The 22,376-nt window shown below is 37.4% G+C and overlaps 1 protein-coding gene across 1 annotated transcript in view; it reads left to right on the top strand.

Moving 5' to 3' along the window:
• TANC2 (tetratricopeptide repeat, ankyrin repeat and coiled-coil containing 2) overlaps positions 1 to 22,376 on the top strand; it is a 318,672-nt gene that overhangs the window by 227,379 nt on the left and 68,917 nt on the right. Inside the window, exons 11-12 of the mRNA XM_081805955.1 lie at positions 1,396 to 1,529; positions 11,904 to 12,135. Of these exons, the coding sequence (XP_081662081.1) occupies positions 1,396 to 1,529; positions 11,904 to 12,135 (366 nt within the window). The remainder of the gene's footprint in view (positions 1 to 1,395; positions 1,530 to 11,903; positions 12,136 to 22,376) is intronic.

Genomic DNA, 22,376 nt, shown 5'->3' with positions numbered 1-22,376 from the left:
CACAAAGAACAAAAACATCTTGTAAAAATAGACCCGTTGTGTAATTTAGGCATTATTACGTTAACTACAAGTATACTCAGTACAGTAGTTAGGGAAGCTCTGTCTAATACAAGACAAGACAATCTTTTCTCATCACTACAAGTCTCAGGGTAGATATTATTTGGATTTGACATTTGCCAACAGCTGCCAAGCCCCCAGACAGCTGTTGAAGTGAGCAACCCCTACCCTCCCTAGTCCGCTCGTTTCAGAAGTCTGTTTTGTCGGTTTGCTGTACATATTGACTGCTACCTACCTACGAACTTGTTTCTCCTGTTCTCTGAGTACCAAACAGAGAGTAAAGATACTCTGACAAAAAGGAAGTCATCTCCAGAAAACAGTAGCTGGAGTACAGAAGGTATTCAGGCAGTAATTGCCCACAAAATCAAATACCAGACAAAGGGAATGGGGTGGGAGAAGGAGTGAACAACAAAAATGATACAGCGACAGTCACTGAGCTTTACCTCAGTTCACACATTTTCAGTCTTTTTCCACTGCTGCCTCCCACTGCTGTCCTCCTACAGTTATTCTGAACTCGGCTCCAGTGACCAGAGAATTTCCTCTCCCAGCTGGATGGAAGAAGTCTTAATTCAGTCCTGCTGGTGGGGAGTTAAATGAGGACTACCTTCCCCTATTCCTCCTCCTTTTCAATGGCTAGTGACCGTCAACAATCTCCTGATTTTGGTACCCGTTTTTATACTGTGATCTGTACCCATATATATATATATATATAGTCTATAATTTCTTGTAGGAGAGAAGACATTTTCTAAATAAATGAACAAATGGAATTTTTTAAAAACAGCTTTATTTTTATTAAGTTACAATTCACATACCACACAATTCACCCACTTAAATTGTTCAGCTCAATGCTTTCTAGTTTATTACAGAGTTGTACAGCAATCACCATAATCTAATATCAGAACATTTTTGTCTCCCCCCTAAAAGTAATGCCCATTAGTGGTCAATCTCCATTCTCCCCCTAACTCCCTATCTTCACCCCTATATAACCACCAATTTACTTTTTGTGTATATGGATTTCTCTACTCTGGGAACTTCATATAGAGAGAATCATACGGTAGACGGTAACTGGCTTCTTTGAATGAGTGTAATATTCCATTGTATGGATTTTCCGTATTTTAACTGTTCGTCAGTTGGTGGTCATTTGGATTGTTTTCACTTTTGCACTGTTATGAATCTTGTTCCTTTGAACATTTGTGTACAAGTTTTTCTGTGGGCCTAAGTTTTTATTTCTCTTGGAGTAGAATTGCTGGATCATAGAACAAATGGAATTTAACCAATCTTCCTTTTACTCAGGGCTTTATGAATATCTCATACAAACATCTCATCTTTTTAATCCAGATGTGGATGCCAACAGAGAGCTGCCACTCACACAGCCACCTTCAGCCCATTCATCCATCCCCAGTGGAAGCTGCCCAGGAACCCCAGAAATGCGCAGGCGGCAGGAGGAGGCTATGCGGAGACTAGCCTCGCAGGTACAATAGGGTTTCCAGGGTGCGGGCATGCCAGTTCCATTTGGACATAAAGGTAGGGGGACCCTTGGCAAAGTGGACAGAAATGTGTACAGCTATACCATGAGACTATGGTGGAAAGTTTCTCTTTCTTTGCTCCTCCTAGAAAAATACTTTGTCATTATGGAATGAAAACCTTATTGTTTGAAAGGCCCTCAGAAATAACCAGAGTCCCATAATGAATAGATAAAGAAGTCGAGACTCAAAGAAGTTATATGATTTATCCAAATCACAGTATAAGCACTCAGTAGTTTATTTTCATTCCTAGTTCAAAACTCTTCCTTCTATACTATACTGTCCATAATATTTTTATATGTTTGGGTTTTAAATTTCTATTTTTATCAAAGTAACATATGCATGATTTCAAAAATCAAATAATGCTCAAAGACTTATAATAAAAACCAGCAATTCTTTTCCCCTCCTCACGCCAAAGGCAGCCACTTTCAACCCCTGAGGCTGTTCTTCTGATCTTTACCTCCACTGTTTCTAAATAATATTCATATACTGCTGTAATTTTTTTCATCAGTTTTATATGTTATTTCTTGCTGCTTCTTATGGATGATGAGAATTTTAGGTCTTTCACTTTACTTCCTCCCTCCATCATCTCATACTGTTATATCATGATTTTTGTCTGAATCCACATTATAGTATTTTCAGTATTAGTACGGTGCATATATGTTTCATTGTGGAACCAAGGATAACATTTCCTTCTTGAGCAATTTTGTTTTTCCTGGGGTCACGAAATGCCTCATTTTAAATTTTGCTTATTCTTGACAGGGGGCACCTGGCTGGTTCAGTTGGTAGAGCATGTGACCATGTGACTCTTGATCTCAGGGTTGTGAGTTCAAGCCCCACGTTAGGTGTGTAGCCTACTTAAAAAAATTTAAAAAATAAAGTAAAATTTGCTTATTCTTTTTCAAGTCTGTAGCTATAATCCATAATCCTTAATAGCTTTGTAAAATGCCTCTCAGTACAGTTTTCTACATCAGTTACATTTCCCCTGAGACATCTATCTTAGAGCCTTCCATCAAGCTCAGCCTGGACCTAGGATGCTCTCGAGGCTTACCACCTAGCTGTTATCCTGGAAATTCCCATTACTTCTCTTCTGTGTTTGATCCCATGTCATCATCTTCTTTCTTGATTTTATCTTTCATTTTGGTACAGCACATCCGCCAGTGCACGGGAGGTAAGTTTTTAAAACTTAAGTTTCTAAAAACATCTTTATTCCATTCTCATTCATTACTATTTCTATGACATAATGTAATTCTAGGTTAAGAATTATTTCCCCTCAGAATTTTGAAGGCATTGCTCCATTGTCTTGAGCTTCTAATAATTTTGTTATTAAATGATATTCTTATTCCTAATTCTTTTTTTTATTGAAGATTTTTATTTATCTATTTGTCAGAGAGAGAGAGAGAGCTAGCACAAGCAGGGGGAGCGGCAGGCAGAGGGAAAAGCAGGTTGAGCAAGGAGCCCAATGAGGGACTCAATCCCAGGACGCTGGGATCATGACCTGAGCCAAAGGCAGACACTTAACTGACTGAGCCTCCCAGGCATCCCTTATTCCTAATTCTTTATACCATTTTTGCTCTCCAGAAACTTTTAGGATCTTCTTTTTTATCACCATTGTCCTTGGGCCTTTTTTCCATTTATTGTTTTGGTACCTACCTGGAGATAGTCTTTGATTCTGGGAAGTGCTTTTGTACTACTTATTGATAATTTTATCACCACCATCTGCTCTGTTTTCTCTTCTACAACTCTTTTTAATAAAAAATTAGATTTCTTATACTGATACTCTAGTTTTCTTTCCTATATTCTACTTTTGTTTTTCTATTTTGGTTTTTGATTTAACTTTAAGAGATTTTTCACAACATCACCTTCCAGTCCTTTCACAAGGATTGGCTGTCATAGTTTTCCAATAACTCTTTCTTTTGCCCTAGTTGTTCCCTTCTTTTTCATGGCATTCTGTTCTTGTTTTATAGATAGATTATTTTCTCTTATCTCTTCCTTAGTACTTAGGCACTGGAAAACTGATTGGAAGCTTATGTGTATAGAGAGCTTAACTGTACAGCAGTAAGATGACCCACCAGCCTTTGTTGGAAACACCCAAAAGTCAGTGTTCATAAAATTTTTTCTTTGTGCTGATCTTCTCTAGCAAAAAATCTACCCATCTCTTTCCTGTAGGATATATATCCTGGGTCTGTATCTAGAGCTGGCAAGAGAAGAGCTGGAGTTTCACCATTCAGTATGCAGACTTTTACTCAAGTCCCTTGTTTTCAGTCCTGCACTTGACCCTTACCTATTCTGTGTCTGATATCCCTAAGTCTATTTTCCCTGGTTTTGTTTCTCTAATGAATATAATTCTCTTTCCTGTGGGTGTTGGGGAAGGTAGTCACCTGGCTTGGCAGGGTGGGTGTGGCTGTCTGGAGAGCTAACTGCCCCTTATATAAACTTCAAATAATGTCTGTATTTTCAACTCCCTTCCTCACCCCGATCTTCCACAGCACCTGGTGCTTCTAACTCCTGTGCTTTTCTGAGGTTTTACAGATGATCTGGCCTCATCCTATTGTCCTTCCTCCCAGCAGACATTTGTTTCACATTCTTCTGTCTGCTAAGTCATTTATGAATCATACATCTACTTTCTAACCTTCTATATTATAATCTGAGATTATAGACAGATGGCCATATAGGTGGAGTTTGCATGTCTCTTATTCTCCTTATCTTTGAGGATTTTCAACAGAAGAACAGAGTTTTAACGTGTCTGTTTCCAATATTCAGAGAAATCTCTTGTCATGGTTAATTAGTAATGAGGAACAGGGAGTCATTTGTAATATCATAAGGTTCTAATTTCTTCATAGACATCCAGTCCAGCCCAGAGCTCGAAGCAGCATATTTCCCCCAGCTACGTTTTTAACTGTCCCCACTTATCAGTGGGCTTCTGAAACAGTCTCAGATTTCCCTCATATTCATTGCTAACTCAGTGCAACTTTAAAAGACATCTGCTTTTTTCTAAATATTTTGGATTAACTAGCTCCCGCTTCTTCTTTAGAAGATCAGAATAAATATCACCTTGGAAATACATTGAATGCTGAAGAGCTTCCATCATCATCATCAATTTACTCATTTAGAATGGAAGTTTGGAATGCATCAAATACAAGACTGAAGTTAAGGCAGTGAACAAAACAGACACAGTCCCCACTGTTACGTAGCCCACATTCTCGCAGTGGGAGAAAGCCAACAAACAAACATGTAATATGTCAGATCGTGATGAGTGCTGAAAAGAGCTCCAGGAATTACATCTCCCCACATTATCACTTCTTAGTCTCTCTCTCTCATCAAGAGAAAAAGTCTCAAGAAGTTTGTGTTCAATATTTGGGAAATGTTACATATTGTTTGTAGGAAATTAGTGACTACACTTAAGTGATCTCATTTTGGGGTGCCTGGGTGGCTCAGTTGTTAAGCATCTGCCTTCAGCTCAGGTCATGGTCCCAGGGTCCTGGGATCAAGCCCTGCATTGGGCTCTCTGCTCCGCCGGAAGCCTGCTTCTCCCTCTCCCTCTCCCCCTGCTTGTGTTACCTCTCTTGCCTGTCTCTCTGTCAAATAAATAAGTAAAAAATCTTTAAAAAAAAAAGTGATCTCATTTTAAATTCCATGATCGTGTCTATCTTAAGCAAAATATAAATCTTTTTTGTGCCTAGAGATGGGATATCTTTAAATTTATATTGAACATTGTATAAGAAATGGCTCTTTAAATTAAAATTGGTGTTTATGTTCAAGATTTGGAAAATGTTAAATATCGTAAGTAGGAAATTAGTGATTATTTACACTTACTCAAGGAATATATTTTAAATTTCATGATTATTTCTTCCTTAAGCAAAATCTAAATGCACCTGTCTGCACCTAGAGATGGGATAGTTTTAAGTTTATAGTAAATGTTGTACAAGAAATGGCACCTTATTATCCTAGTAATTGTGCCATGTGTCACATTTTAAGTATATAAGCTAGTTCTTGGAAGCATAGAGCAGAAGCCAGCAATCTTACTTCTCACTATATAACAAGCCAGTAAGCAGAAGCCTTTTCAGTAAGATTTTCAAATCAATTAGTATTTTGAGGAGGTAAGCTAATATATGTGAATTAGAAGTGTCCGTGAAGGGGTGCCTGGGTGGCTCAGTCGTTAAGCATCTGCCTTCAGCTCAGGTCATGATCCCAGGGTCCTGGGATCGAGCCCCACATCGGGTTCCCTGCTCAGCAGGAAGCCTGCTTCTCCCTCTCCCACTCCCCCCTGCTTGTGTTCCCTCTCTCGCTGTCTCTCTTTCTGTCAAATAAATAAATAAAAATCTTAAAAAAAAAAAAAAGTGTCCATGAAAAACCTCTTGATTTGATAGACAAAGTTCTTAGTGCCAATTCTTGTATATCAGTAATTATCATTGGTATTTTCAGGACCTATTGTTAGGTGGGGAGGAAAGTGCACAGGAGTATGGGATGCTAACTTTCATGTAAGAAAGAAAGGGATATAAAAAAAATACACATGTATCTGCTTACTTATGCAAAAGAAATGCAGGAAGGATAAACCAGAAGGAAAAGATACTGATTACCTAAAGCTGGTTGGTGGGAATGGAGAATAGGAAGATATGGGTAATGGAAATGGGGTACCCATTAAGATGAAGAGAGAATGACACTCCTTTGCATGTATTTTTTTGTATAGCTATGACTCTTAGAAACATAGTGATGTTTCACATATCCAAAACATAATTAAAACCAACCAGTATGTTGGGGTGGGGAAGCCCAAAGTAGAATCCAAACATTCACAAATAAACCTCACTGTATTTCAAGATTTTATGCATTTATTTAGAGTGAGAGAGAGTGCACACACGTGAGCAGGGGGAGGGGCAGACTCCATGCTGAGTGTGGAGCCCAGTGCAGGGCTCAGCCTCACAACCCTGAGATCATGACCTGAGCCAAAATCAAGAGTTGGACACTTAACCAGCTGAGCCACCCAGGCACCCCAAACCTAACTGTATTTCAAATGAATAACATGACCACACTGAAGAAGGCAGTTTGGAAGACAACATCTTGACTGAATACTGTAAGGCTAAAGACAAAAATAACTGTGCCTAAATGCTATATTCTGATTAATAAATGTGTTTCTCGCAGGCGTATGGTTAGCAATTCTGAAAATCCTTCATGTATGTATTAGAATTGATTGGATAAAAAAAATATTGTAAATAGCAACCCCAGGTTTCTCACTGTTGGAGAAAGAAGTTAACAAATGAGGAAAGGGAGGGGCGCCTGGGTGGCTCAGTCGTTAAGCGTCTGCCTTCGGCTCAGGTCCTGATCGCAGGACCCTGGGATCGAGCCCCACATCGGGCTCCCTGCTCTGCAGGAAAGCCTGCTTCTTCCTCTCCTACTGCCCCTGCTTGTGTTCCCTCTCTCGCTATGTCTCTGTCAAATAAATAAATAAAATCTTTAAAAAAAAACAAAAAAAACAAATGAGGAAAGGGAAATCTAAAGTGAGCCAGGTGGCACTGGATTGAAATCTGAGATATGAGCGTATACTCACAATTTTTAATATGTATATCTGTATCTGTAGATATTTCAATAAATATATAGAGAGAGATACAGAAATATAGACGAATCTTTATGTGTTAGTATATGTATGTGCATTTCCTAGCTCTCTTCACTGAGAGGGCCCCAAATCAAAGACACTTCGACAGCAATAAGCATGCCTACTATTCAGATCTTGTTTTATAAACACCATTCTCCAATAAAAGAAACCAGGGCTCTGAAGAAGTTAGGTAATGCCAGGTCTGGGGCAGGGTAAATATAAGAGGAGCCTGGGGCATCTTGTGGTACCAAAAAGCAAGAAAGTGCTTTTAAAAAGTTGGGGGGCTTCTTGAAAGAATACAGATGCCAACCTGAAGAAAATCCTAATGACCGAAGCTGGAACAAAGTGAGCAACAAAATATAGTATTGGATATAACCAATGGAATAAAATAAGTCCATATTTATTAAATCACTCAAGTAAATAAATGGGGGAAAAGGGATAGCTCTTTCTTCCAGTAGAATTCTAATAGTAAATGTAGTAGGAAAGAGGGAGGAAATAGAACATCACTCTCAGGCAAACACTACGTGATAATTGTTGCAGACAAGATCCACTGATGGATACTAAAGTCAGTGGGCAAAAGTTTGAGGAGAAACAGGATTTGCATTGTCTCAGTGTCTCCCCCAAGATATTTATTAACTACCAAGGGAAAGAGAGTAACTTTATAGTAGAGAAATCTGGCAGAAACCTTTACTTTAACCAAAGTGATCAAGGTCAGCGTCGTCAGTAACAAGACATATCAATATCGTGGGCCCCATGATATGATCCACTGAGAAGGACACAACATTGTTTTTGTGGTGTTCTTGCCCAGAAATCTCAGTTGGATTATGAGGAAAACATCAGACAAACTCAAATTGACATTCACCAGAATAACTGATCAGTACTCTTCACAAGTGTCAAGGTCATGACAAACAAAGACGGAGGAGCTCCTACAGGCTACAGGAGTCTGAGGAGAAATAACAACTAAATGCAATACAGGGACCTGGATAGAATCGTGGAACAGAAAAAGGACATTAGTGGAAAACTGGTGAAATTTGAATAATGCCTTTAGTTAATAATATATTGTGCCAGTGTTATTTCCTAGTTTTGATAATTATGCTATGGTTACGTAAGATACTAATAAAAAGAGAAGCTGGGTGAGGGATATACAGAAACTCTGTGTACTACTTTTGCAACATTTCTGTAAGTCTAAAATTAGTTCAAAATAAAAAGTTAAAAAATAAATAAAAGTCCTACTGCCAAAAAAAAAAAAAAAAAAGATCTACAAGCTGGAAAATTACTGAGGCAGAACCCAAGTCTGGAAGCTATTCTTAGCTTCCAGCCCCAGGGTAAAGATGAGAGTCAGAGTTGAGGGACAGGGAAAGGCAAGAAAAGGTCGTTATTCATACTAAACCTCCAGGTCCCTGGAAATATTAGAAGCCACACTAAAGTGTTGGAAGCAATGTGCTGAGCAAGAAGTCAGTCAGGTGGGGATGAGGGAATTCAAGGAGTAATGAAAAGGAGACATGGAATAAGAATATGAGAGCAAACCTGAAGGGAGGGTGTTTGCAACATTAGAATTTAAATGGTACAAATGCCAGTCATTATGTAAATCAAGTTTTTATTTCCAGATGAATTCCACATAGAGCTGTCCTCTTCTTTATGTGAGATTAGCTTAATCCTGTCACAGATTATTCATTTGAAGTAGAAAAGAGTCTGGAGAGTGAAGGCCTGGGATTTTTAACATGAGCCTGACAGAGTTGCTGCCACTCAGTCATTTGGCCCTTTGATGAGGATTATACTCCATCTTATGGTTTCTTCTATACAGCACTAAATCGAAGTTTTTTATTTTTATTTTATTTTTTTTAAAGATTTTTTCTTTTTTAAGTAATCTCTACACCCAGGGTGGGGCTTAAACCCACAACCCCAAGCTCGAGTCGCATGTTCCACAGACTGAGCCAGCCAAGGGCCCCAAATCAGAGTTTCTTATACCCAAAGCTATACTGACCTCCAGTCTTTTCTTTTGTCTATATAGCCTGCAAACCTGCTTTTTTCTTTCTTCCCTCATAGGAGTAATTTAAAATTTACTTCCTATCAGGGCATCTGGGTGGCTCAGTCAGTTAAGTGTCCTACTCTTGATTTCGGCTCAGGTCCTGATCTCAGGGTCATGAGATCAAGCCCCACGTCAGGCTCTGTGCTGAGTGTGGAACCTGTTTAAGGTTCTCCCTCTCCCTCTGCCCCTCCCCTCCTCTCCCTCTCTAAAAAATAAATTAATAAAATTTACTCACTGTCTTTCCCAAAGAATTAATATAATTCTGGCCATATCAGACATATTTTGGCTAGAATTATTTTAATAAAAAGTCTAGGGATTTAACGTAAGACAAACTTGAAATGGAGAGAAATTATGCATAGTTGAAAATGAAATTTCAACAAATCCTCATGAGAGACAAGAATTCAAGGAGAAAGGTTCTACCTGCTGATTTTAGGGGTAGACTAATTCTGAATCATTTCCAAGAAGTTGGAATGATAGTGACTGAATATAGGTGGCCATGATAACTTTCTCAAGGCTGCCGGGAAAAATCTAATACCACTGAACACTGGTACAATGAGAGACTGAAGAAAAAAAAAAACTACATTAGCAGACTTGTTTCCTATTTGTATATGTAGGAAAAGTTGTAGATGATGTCAATAGACAATTTAGAGGAAGTACCAAATAGGTTTGACAAATGCACCTGTGTTTGTCAGTTACTATGTGTGCATGTTCTATGTACACATGCTACATGACTGCTTTGAAATGTCTAGTAAATAACCTATTTTTAGCCACAGTGCAAATTTCGTGAAAATGTTGAATGGTCTTTCTGCCTGAATTCTGCAAAGCGATCAAGACTTTATATTTGGAATGCTGAAGAAATATTTTAAACTAAAAGAAAGAAAGGTAGCCACAGAAGGGGTAAGTTTAGCAATGTCCTTTGTTAGATAAAACCTCATTCAGCCAAGAGCACAGATGATTTTCCCCCCACCCCCCTCCCCTAGCACAGATAATTTTTAATAAAATCAGTAAGAAAAACCTCTTCCTAAATTGCTGAATTTTTATCTTCAAACTTCTATCCCATTACTTTAGGCAAAGGGTAAGTTAGAGCTGATTTGCTCAGCTGTGCTTCACTTTGACATGTGGAAGCAGTCAAGGTAAAATGTGATGAAAGTTCATATTGATTCAGAGGTTTGCTGTTTGCTTTTTATGAAGTGGATATTTGTATCCATGTGGATATAACCACTGACATTCACTGTTCATTGGGAGGACAGATCAGTTGCTGCCAGGTTTTCTCTTTGGTTCCTTACATTGTGCTCAAGATAGGTAATAAAGCAATGGCCAATCTATCTAAAGAAGAGTGGAGATTTTTTAGATATAACTTCTCATTTCCAATTCCATATTGTGCTCACATATCATTGCTTCACTCATAAGCAATTCCTACCCTCAGCTTTCTATGGATAGTAACATTTCCAGTATTAAATTTCTCTGTATGCTTAATGAGAAGGATTTCAGGTTTTTAAAAAAAAAATGTTTAAAAAAAAAAGTGACATTTCTAGTATTTGTTAAAGAGCAAGAATGACCATACCTATAGATTAGGAGTCTTTTCAAAATAGAACACTTTAGTGGATGACTGTTTTCTGAGAGATGATAGAAGAGCTGGAGTCCCAGTAGTATATCTATGAATGCTCCTAGGGTAATTTTCACCTGCCTAAAGGCACAAAGCGATGATGATAATGATGGAGAGGAAGAGGAGGAGAAGGGGAAGGCAATGATGATGATGATGATGATGGCAGCATCAGCTGACATCACTGTGCACCTTCTTTGTGCTGAGCACCATGCCAAGTACTTTCCATACATTCAAGCTGAATCTCCCCTGCCAATTTCATGTTATCTCCTCAGTCACTTCACTTTCGTGAGTACTGAGCCAGCAGAGTGCTGTAGATTAAAATCACCCTCTGCACTTACCCTTGAGGCAAAGAGAACAACCAGAAGGTATGGAATGAGCTCCAGGCAAATTCAAACAAACAAACAAGAAACCCAGAGGTTAAAACCAGGTTCCAGCCAGACAGCCCAGATGGATGGATGATATTAAGACTCACACGTTTTCCAAGTTCTTTGAATTTAAGACCTGCAGCTAACAAAAATCTCAGTCGTTTCCTTTTTCCTGTCATCTAATTCTGGTTGTGTCTGGGTGCTAGAAAATACTAATGATAATTCTTAAATCTGAATTATTTTTTATAAAGCTATTTACAACAACATTAATTTTTAAAAGTAAGGAGTTAGTAAGTATATGTGTTTATTGAGATTAACAAGGTTTTTCTGGGATCATTTTATTCCTAATGCTTTATTACAAGATTGGACTTTTTCCTGTACTGTTCCATGCTGAATAAATATTAGAGAGATAAATGTAAATCTTTATTCTCAGGCTTGTTTCCTTTTTCTTATCATCTAAAACCCAAATTCTGCAAAGGAATCTTATAATCCAAAACTCAATTTGCATTTATAAATTTTAATTGTGAATTATGATATGTGTATACGATAGAAATAGTGTATCAAATTTCTGATCTTAGATCAGGCAGTTTCTGAGATAGCAGCTTTTGTTTTTACTTGAAGAAGTTGAGGAATGGGGAGACGGAAGACAATGTTAGAGAATGATCATACAGTAACCATGGCTATTGTTCTTGCTCCTGGTAAACCTGTTCGCATTCTCATCTTTCTGTTGTAGGTGGTTGCCTATCACTATTGCCAAGCAGATAATGCCTACACCTGCCTGGTCCCAGAATTTGTCCACAATGTTGCTGCCCTGCTCTGCCGCTCACCTCAGCTGACGGCCTATCGGGAGCAGCTTCTTCGGGAGCCTCACTTACAGAGCATGCTGAGCCTTCGGTCCTGTGTTCAAGACCCCATGGCCTCCTTCCGGAGGGGAGTCCTGGAGCCGCTGGAGAATCTCCACAAAGGTACAGATGGGGTGCACAGAAGGCGAAAGGTGGAAGCTTTGGAGCCCAGGTTCACCTAGAGTGTGCCATAGAAATGATGATTTTTATCACATTGCCAGAGCCAAATGTACCATAGCTGATGTCCCGTAGGATACAGTTAACAGAGAAAAGATTTTACTTTGAAAAAAATGAAAATTCCTACAGGAACTGCTACTTCTTTCCTTCTTTCTCTCTAAAAATTCTCATTCTCGCTTCCAAATAGAATACATTTTTCTTGTACTAAAAGTAGTAGAGCTTCTAGTCCTTTCTGTAGAATTCAAAAAATCAGTAAAACCATGGCTCCAACTGCATGTTGTGGAGTTTGTATGGTTAGAAACCTCCTCATCACTGTGTTTGGGGTTTTTTGTTTTTGTTTTTGTTTTGTTTTGTTTTTTACTCCACAGTCAGGTAAAATAAAATGGTATCCATGGCTGCCCAACTCTGTGTATGTCTTAAACCTCAGCTTTCCACTAAAAACTATTTAAAAGGTATTTAAGATATTTTTAAGAAATGGGGGGGAAAACTAGGTGTTATACACAATGAATCATGGAACACTACATCAAAAACTAATGATGTAATGTATGGTGATTAACATAACAATAAAAATATTTAAAAATAAATAAAATGGAACCCATCTCCCTCTCGTGCTCATGCCCTTCCTCCCTCTTTCCTCTGCAATTCTGGTGTCAGCTGTGGCCTATGCGCCAGCATCTCCTCCTTCGCCCATGTCTACCCCATCCCCTTAACAGTGTTTAGTCCGTGCTGGAAGCCAGAGAAGAGGACTTGAGTGAGCAAGAGGTTCCTGAGCAATTGTGTTTATTCCTGAGAGACTTTTATATCTTTCTTGAAGGTTTTGGAGGTACTCAGTAAGAAAAAGTGACCATAATTTCCTTTCTCTCGGCCACCGTCTTCAATTACTTTAACCTCCATACTAGTTACTTGGATATCAGAGTTTCTCTTCTCAATTCTGATGACCTCTGTGTACCTCTACTACCTATTAGCTTCTCCGTACCCTGGACTTTTTTAAATCTTGGAATTTCTCCACAGATATTTTAAAGCATATTTTCTGTACGATCAGTCTACATCCTGCTAATTCTGCCTTCGTGATGTTTTCTCACATCCATCAGTCTCAAATTCCTTCCTGCCATTGTTACCCCAAAGACCCTTCAGTTGCTCATGGCATCATGTCTATATTACTACCCTTCCTGGTCTTCTCTGGGTTTTTAGTTTAATGCTTCTTTCATATCATAGCACACTTAGAAAATTATAAAAACTTGTATAGCATACTGAGCTAAAAAATCGCAACTCCTTATAGCTAGATATAACTGGCCTTGAGGTTACAGCTGTGCCAAGCCCCCAGAGCGCTGAGGGCTAAAGAGATTCATTTTTAAGCACACCTCTAACCCATTCTTGACATACCTAGTAGGGAAACTCTGCCCCAATCCATGCGGTCTTGTAGACTTTATGTACTCCTTTCAAATAAAGCTTCATCAAGTATCACTTTCATCACTTAATTTCCCTGTTCAGAAACTTGACTTCCTATTGCTACTGAATTAACTTCCAGCTTCTTAGTCTAGCATATAAGGTACTTGACGGCATGGGTCCAAACCCACTTTCCAGCCTCACTATATACTTTTACCTGTATGAACCCCGTGTTTACATGTAAAATACTCACTGGCTCTTAAACACTCACTTACGTGTTCCTGCCTCCATACATTTGCTCATTGTTCCATTTCTTGTTATGCCTTCTGCTTACATCTCTATTAGAATCTTCTGCCCATCTTTCAATAACCAGCTTAAATGCCACCTCATTCATAAAAGTCCTGCTGATCCCCCTGCCACCCTCTAGTAAGATACAGTATTCTTCCAAATTGATATTAGGTGTTTTTTTCTTTACAGTTTTTAATTTAGGGTACTGAACACATTATTATGTGCATGATAAGAATTTAAAATTTTATTACTAACATTTATTGAACTATATGTCAGATACTACAGATACTATGTGCTTTATAAGAATTAGTTATTTCTGTACCTATCCTATCCTTTCGACTATATTGTATGCTACTGAAGTTAGGAACCTTTTCTCCTTCATCTTTTATCCTTTGTATTGGTTACCCCACCTTGAACACATTTCAGGAAATGAAGTTTGAACAAATAAGTGAACATTGAAATTGCTCACATACTGAGTGCCTTGAAAGAAGGACAGTGATACGAGGATTTACATCTTACGACTTATTCAAGGAGAATATCCAAATGCTTGCAGATCCAGCTCTAGATTTTCAGCCATGACTCACGTGTTTCAGTTTTGCTTCTAGATACGTCTGCTGCTCATGTAGGTCTCCATAAGCAGCTTTAGATATCCTTATTGGTAAATATTATTCTAAGTGAATTTAATTATTCCACCTGATCCCCATGTTCTTACTTTTGTTTTTTTTATTTTTTATTTTTTCTAAAGATTTTATTTATTTATTTGACAGAGAGAGAGACAACAAGTGCAGGAACACAAGCAGGGGGAGTGGGAGAGGGAGAAGCAGGCTTCCTGCTGAGCAGGGAGCCTGACTTGGGGCTCGATCCCAGGACCCCAGGATCATGACCTGAGCCAAAGGCAGACGCTTAACGACTGAGCCACCCAGGCGCCCCCCATGTTCTTACTTTTAAAACAAAATCCCCATCATGAGCAATAGCTGAAAACACAATTTATAAAATAAATGAAATACTAAAAAATTATTTTATCAACCAATAAGAAGGCAGGAAAGAAAAACAATATTTTTTTTTTTTAAATGGAACAAGTGGGGATAAAAGGCACAGCTTAGAGACTATAGTAAGTGATATCATAAAAGTGTTATATGGTGACAGATGGTAGCTACACTGGTGGTAAGCATACATAATGTATAGAGAAGTTGGACTATGTCATAAACCTGAAACTAATGTAACATTGTGTGTCAACTATACTCAAATTTTAAAAAAATTTTAATTAAAATTTTTAAAAAAAGCAATATAAGAAAATAAAATGGATGTTGTGTTAGGCTGCTAAAAAAAGAAGCAGTAAGTTAAGCAGAGAAAGAAAAATACTGTATGATCTCACTTGTATGTGGAATCTAAAAAAAACTAAAAACAAAACAAAAACCAATCTCATAGATACAGAGAACACGTTGATGGTTGCAAGAGGTGGGAGGTGGGGTATGGGAGAAATGGAAGAAAGGGGTCAAAAGATAAAAACTTCCAGTTAGAAAATTTGTAAGTCATGGAAATATACAGCATGGTGACTATAGTTAATAATACTGTATTGCATATTTGAAACTTGCTAAGAGAGTAGGTCTTAAAAGTTCTCATCACAAGAAAAGAAAGTTTATAATTTTGTAAGGTGATAGATGTTAACTAGACATGTGGTTTTCATTTCACAGTGTACTATACAAATATCGAATCATTGTGCTGTAGAACTGAACCAAAAACACAAATCAAATTAAATTTTTTTGAAAAGCAAAATGCTATACCTAAAGTCAGTCATATCAATAATTACATTATTTTAAATGGACTGAGCATTTCTTTTTAAAAAAGGCAGAAACTACCAGATCAAATAAAAAGTGAGACCCAACAGTATGCTATCTACAAGAGGGTTATGTGAATACAAAGACACAGATTGAAAGTGAAAGGATAGAAAAATATATACCATGGAAAAAAAAGAAAGAAAAATATATACCATGTAACCATGTGGCATAAGAAAGCTGGAGTGGGTATATTAATGTGAGGTAGAGCAGACTTCAAGACCAGAAATGTTACCAGAGGGCCATTTGATAAACATAAAAGGAGACCAATTTCTGGGAAGATAAAATAATCCTAAGTGTGTATATACCTAGTAACAGAGGCTCAAATTACACGAATCATTGTCAAATCACTATGTTGTACACCTGAAACAAATGCAACATTGTATATCAACCGTACTTCACTACTACATATTTTTTAAAAGAATGAAAAATTTCAAAATAAAGTTTTTTAAGTGAAAAAAATACATGAGTCAAAAACTTATAGAACTAAAGAGATAAATAGGCAAATAATCATAGCTGGAGATTTTAACACCTCTCAATAAGTATTAGAACAAGCAGATAAAAACCAAGTGTGTAGATTTCAATGACACTGTCAGCCAACTTGATCCACTCACAATTTATAGACTACTACCCAATAACTGCAGAATATATATTCTTCTCAAGTACACAAGGACCATACTCTGGGCCATAAAACCAAGTCTGAAGGTTTCAAAATATTAAAATCTTATAGAAAATGTTATCTGGGATAATGGAACTAAATGAGAAATCGATACAAATAAAATCCCCAAATATTTAGAAATTTAACAACATACTTCTAAATAACCAATGAGACAAGAAATCACAGAGGAAATGATAAAGTATCTCAAAATGAATAGTGTAAAATCAATGTCTAAGTTTCTGACGTAATAAACTAGAAAAAAAATGAGGAAAATAAACCCAGAGTAAGCAGAAAGAAGAGTAAAATCAAGAACAGACATCAATAAATAGAAAAAAAATTAATATTTAAAATGAATAAACCCCTAGCAAGACTGATCAAGAAAATGAGAAAAAAACTCAAATTAACATCAGATATAAAAGGGAGATGGCACTATAGTTCCTATACACGTTAAAAGAAAAATAAGGGAGGGGTGCCTGGGTGGCTCAGTTGGTTAGGCAGCTGCCTTCGGCTTGGGTCATGATCTTGGGGTCCTGGGATCGAGCCCTGCGTCCGCTCCCTGCTCAGCGGAGAGCCTGCTTCTCCCTCTCCCTCTGCCTGCCACTCTGCCTAGTTGTGCTCTCTCTATCTCTCTGTCAAATAAATAAATAAAATCTTTAAAAAAAAAAAGAAAAGGGATTATTACAAGCATCTTTATAACATAAATTCAACAACATAAACTGGACAAATTCTCCAAAAATTACAGCTTACCAAAAGTGACTCAAGGAGAAATAGAAAATCTGAATAGCCCTTACCTATTTAATTTAATTTGTAATTTAAAAGGGAAAAAAAATCTTCAACCAAAAAACTCTAGGCTGAGATGGTTTCACTGATGAATTGTTTTCAACATTTAAAGAAGAAATATTTCTGCAAAAACAATAAAATTAAAAAGATGAAGAAATAATATCAATCATACACATATGTCTTCAGAAAACTAGAGGAGAAGGGAACATTTCTCAACTTGTTTTATTAGACAAGTGTTACACTGAAAACAAAATATGGTAAGGATCTCGTAAGAAAAGAAAATTACAGATCAGTATTCCTCATGACCATAATAGCAAAATCCTGAAAAAACTAAGAGCAAATCAATTAGTCCTACTCGATCAGGAATGCAATGTTAGTTTATTTATTTTATTTTATTTTATTTTATTTTATTATGTTATGTTATATTAGTCACCATAAAATACATCATTAGTTTTTGATGTAGTGATCCATGATTCATTGTTTTCGTATAACAGCCAGTGCTCCATGCAGTGCGTTACCTCCTTAATACCCATCACCAGGCTAGCCCATTCCCCCAACCCCCTCCCCTCTAAATCCCTCAGTTTCTCAGAGTCCATAGTCTCTCATGGTTCATCTCCCCCTCTAATTTCCCCCCCTTCATTTTTCCCTTCCTTCTCCTAATGTCCTCCATGCTATTCCTTATGTTCCACAAATAAGTGAAACCATATGATAATTGACTTTCTCTGCTTGACTTATTTCACTTAGCATAATCTCCTCCAGTCCCAAAAGTTGGGTATTCATCCTTTTTGATGGCTGGCTAATATTCCATTGTATATTCGGACCACATCTTCTTTATCCATTCATCTGTTGAAGGGCATTTGAAAGTTTATCAGGGTAATTTATCATATTAACAGAATAAATGAGAAAATCTGTATGTCTTTATATAAATATATATTTATGTAAAATTTTGCATACATAATCTTCTCAAAAAATGCAGTAAAGCATTTGACCAAATATTACAATTAACAATAAAAACTTTCTGCAAACTAGGAATAGAAGAAAACTTAGTCTAATAAAGGAAAACTCCAAAAAACACACAGCTAACAATGAAATGTTAAATATTTTCCCCCTAATATCAGGAATAAGACAAGAATGTTCCCTCACTCACACCACTTATATTAAATATTCAACATTCCACTGGTAGTCCAAGCTACCACAAGAAGAAAGCAAACAAGCAAATAGTAAAGATTGAAAAGGAAGAAATAAAACTGTCTTTATTTGTAGATTATGTACCTAAAACACTCTCAGGAATCTACAAAAGAAAAAACCCTACTAGAACTACAAATATAGAACTCCAGGCTATGAGGCCAAAATGCATAGATCTATTGTATTTTTATACTGGCAGAAAACAATTAAAAACTGAAACTTAAAAAGTAGTGTGGCAGGGTTTTTTTTTTTAAGTTTTTTTGTTTATTTAAGTAATCTCTGTACCCAACGTGGGCTTCGAACTCACAACCCTGAGATCAAGAGTCACACGCTCCTCCAGCTGAGCCAGCCAGGTGCTGCAGTAGTGTGGCTGTTTTAAAAGATGGCTGTGAAGTCTTTGACATTCCTCCTACCCAGAGTTGGGGGTCTCTGTCTCCTCCTCTTGAATCTTAGTAGGCTTGTGACTGCTTCAACCAGTAGACTACTATACAGTGATGGTATGTGACATCTTGAGGCTAGGTCATAAATGTCCGTGCAGTTTCCATCTTGTTCACTGAAACACTTGCTTTTGGAGGATTGCATTGTCACGTAAAAAGTAAAGAAGTACAAACCAACGTAAGTGTTCCGGTTGACTGCCCTGACATTGGAGTTTTTGTTCCAGATGATTTCAGCACAGCCATTTAACCCCTACCTGTCTGATCCAGCAGTAGATAACTGGAACAAACAATATTTTATGTAGCATCAAAATACTTAAGAAAAAAATTTAACGAAAGATGTGTAAGACCTCCACAGTGAAAGCTACAAAACATTGCAGAGTGAAATTTAAAAACTTAGTAAATGGGGGCGCCTGGGTGGCTCAGTTGGTTAAGCGACTGCCTTCGGCTCAGGTCATGATCCTGGAGTCCCAGGATCGAGTCCCGCATCGGGCTCCCTGCTCGGCGGGGAGCCTGCTTCTCCCTCTAACCCTCCCGCCTCTCATGCTCTATCTCATTCTCTCTCTCAAATAAATAAATAAAATCTTTAAAAAAAAAAAAAAAAAAACTTAGTAAATGGAAAAAATACACCATGTTTGTAGATTAGAATTTTTCCCCAAACTCGTCTGTAGATTCAACATAATCCTAATGAACAGAAGATTAAGACACTTCACAAAAGAAGACACACAAGTGTGCCTACAAGCACATGAAAAAGTGTTTAACATTATTAGTCATCAGGAAAATGCAAATTAAAATCAAAATGAGACACCAATTTACTCCCACTAGAATAGTTAAAATTTTTTAGGTCGAACATCAAATGTCAGTGACAGTGATAAGCAACTGGAGCTCTCACACATTGCTGTGGGAGTATAAAGTGGTACAACTACTTTGGAAACTATTTGGCAGTTCCTTATAAAGTTAAAATATAAATCTCCTTTATGACCAAGAAATTCTATGCCTATGTATTTACCCAAAAGAAATGAAAACGTATGTCTACAAAAAGACTTGTACAAGAATGTTCATAGCAGCTTTATCCATAGTAGTTAAAAACTGGATAGAACCCAAATGTCCATCAACAGAAGAATGGATAAACAAATTGTAGTATATTCACTCAATGGAATACTTCATAATATTAAAAAGAAATAAACTAGTAACATGCTTAACAAAGTAGATGAATCTCAAAATGATGTTAAGCAAAAGAAGCAAATGTATATAGTCTATGGTGATAGAAGAGTGATTGCCTATTGACGATTGGGAGGGAATCTAAGAGAACTTTCTGGAATGATGGAAATGTTTTATATTTTGATTGGGATGTTAGTTACATGAGTATATATACATATTTGTCAAAACTGATCAAAGTGTACAGTTAAGATCTTCACAATTAACTAAATAAATTTTATTGCAATAATTTTTAAGATAGAGAATTTTTAAAAGTAGCTGAAGCTTTCTTTCCAGGAAAGTTCAGTGGAAAACATTTTCAGTTTAGATACAGAAGCTAGATTGCAAATTGTACATTTTTCTTTTAAAAAATGAAAGTCATGGGGTGCCTAGGTGGCTTAGTCGTTAAGTGTCTGCCTTCAGCTCAGGTCGTGATCCCAGGGTCCTGGGACTGAGCCTGCATTGGGTTCCCTGCTCAGTGGGGAGTCTGCTTCTCCCTCTCCCCCTGCTCGTGCTCTTTCTCTCTTTTTCTCTCTCTCTCTCACTTGCTAACTCTCAAATAAATAAAATCTTTTTTTAAAAAATGAAAGTCTATATTTTCAAAATACTTAAAGGTTCTACAAGTGTGATGGCTAAAACATATACAGGGATGCCTGGGTGGCTCAGTTGTTTCAGCATCCGACTCCTGATTTCGGCTCAGGTCATGAGATCAGGGTCATAAAATCGAGCCCTGCATCGGGCTCTGCACACTGGGCATGGAGCCATCTTAAGAGTCTCTCTCCCTCTGCCCTACTCTGTGCGTGCATGTGCATGCTCTCACTCGAAAAAAAATTTTTTTTAAATAATAAAACACATACATACAAAACAAATGAAAAAGTTTTGACGTTTCCTGGTGAGCTTTTGCTTCAGCCATCAATATGCAATGAAAGGAGATACTAATTTGTTACCACAACTAAAAGGAAGATAATTCACATGTACAGCTTTTCTGAACAAAATGTTGTCTGATATGAGCCTTGCTTTCACTTTTGATAATTCTTTTTTTTTTTTCACTTTTGATAATTCTTATACAGTATACTAGTAAAATCCCATGCAGTAGGATTTAGTTCTGACTATGGTACTAGCTACCATCTCTTCTCTTGCAGTCTCTGTAATTCTTATTTCTCTCAGGGGCAGAGTGTCAGAATGGGGCTGCTAATAAGCAAGTCAGTTCCAGCATTTAAGTGTACATATAAGTGAGGGCAGTAGGGAATCCCTGGTGAATACTTTTACAAGGGAATAAAAACAAAGGTTAGAGGGCTTAGAAACTTTTCCAGGGACTTGTCAGCTAGAACAATGGCTCCTAAGCACCAGTCCATCTGAAGTTTTCCTTAGTCCCATTACAAAATAAGAAAAGAGAAACAGCCTAGAATTTGTTGTCTTTCCTGTTTTTTTAATATTAAAATATTTTTATTCTATGAACTAATGGTGACAGTAGATGGTAGTGGCACTTTAAATGTTCTAACATGGCAGGGCGCGTGGCGGTAGAGCATGTGACTCATGATACTTGGGGTTGTGAGTTCAAGCCCCACGTTGGGTATAAAGCCTCCTTTAAAAAAAATAATAAATAAGAAGTAGCAATCCTTTGTTGGTCCCCAGTTTTTTTAAATTTTCATTTGCCTGTAAAATCTTTTAAAGCTACTGATGATAGAGTATGTATTTAACCTGCAGAAATTTGGAAATGAACATGCAGAAGCATTCTTGTAAGGCTAGTTGCATTTGAGAGGTGAAATCTAAAGATCATTAAGGCCTCATCTCTTAAATTTATAACAGATATCTTACCATTTAGCAAAGGAAAAGGAAATTTTTTAGGAATACTTCTCGTTGTTTTACAATATTAGTACCATTTGGAAATCCTTTACATTTATTTTTCTGAATCCTAAAAAAGGTAATCTTAGATAAACATGATGTCCTTATTTCTTAACAGATGAAATATTTTTTTATTATTATGTTAATCACCATACATCACATCATTAGTTTTTTATGTAGTGTTCCATGATTCATTGTTTGCGTATAACACCCAGTGCTCCATGCAGAACGTGCCCTCTTTAATACCCATCACCAGGCTAACCCATCCCCCCACCCCCCTCCCCTCTAGAACCCTCAGTTTGTTTTTCAGAGTCCATTGTCTTTCATGGTTCATCTCCCCCTCCGATTTACCCCCCTTCATTCTTCCCCCCCTGCTATCTTCTTCTTCTTCTTTTTTTTAACATATAATATATTATTTGTTTCAGAGGTACAGATCTGTGATTCAACAGTCTTACACAATTCACAGTGCTCACCATAGCACATACCCTCCTCAATGTCTATCCCCCAACCACCCCATCCCTCCCACCCCCCACCACTCCAGCAATCCTCAGTTTGTTTCCTGAGATAAAGAATTCCTCA

Source organism: Leptonychotes weddellii, chromosome 15, assembly GCF_054177405.1.
Source record: "Leptonychotes weddellii isolate Sample4059 chromosome 15, ASM5417740v2, whole genome shotgun sequence".
In the NCBI taxonomy this organism is placed as follows: domain Eukaryota; kingdom Metazoa; phylum Chordata; class Mammalia; order Carnivora; family Phocidae; genus Leptonychotes; species Leptonychotes weddellii.
The sequence above is the reverse complement of the archived record's forward strand: the minus strand, read 5'-3'. Positions and strand labels throughout refer to the sequence as shown.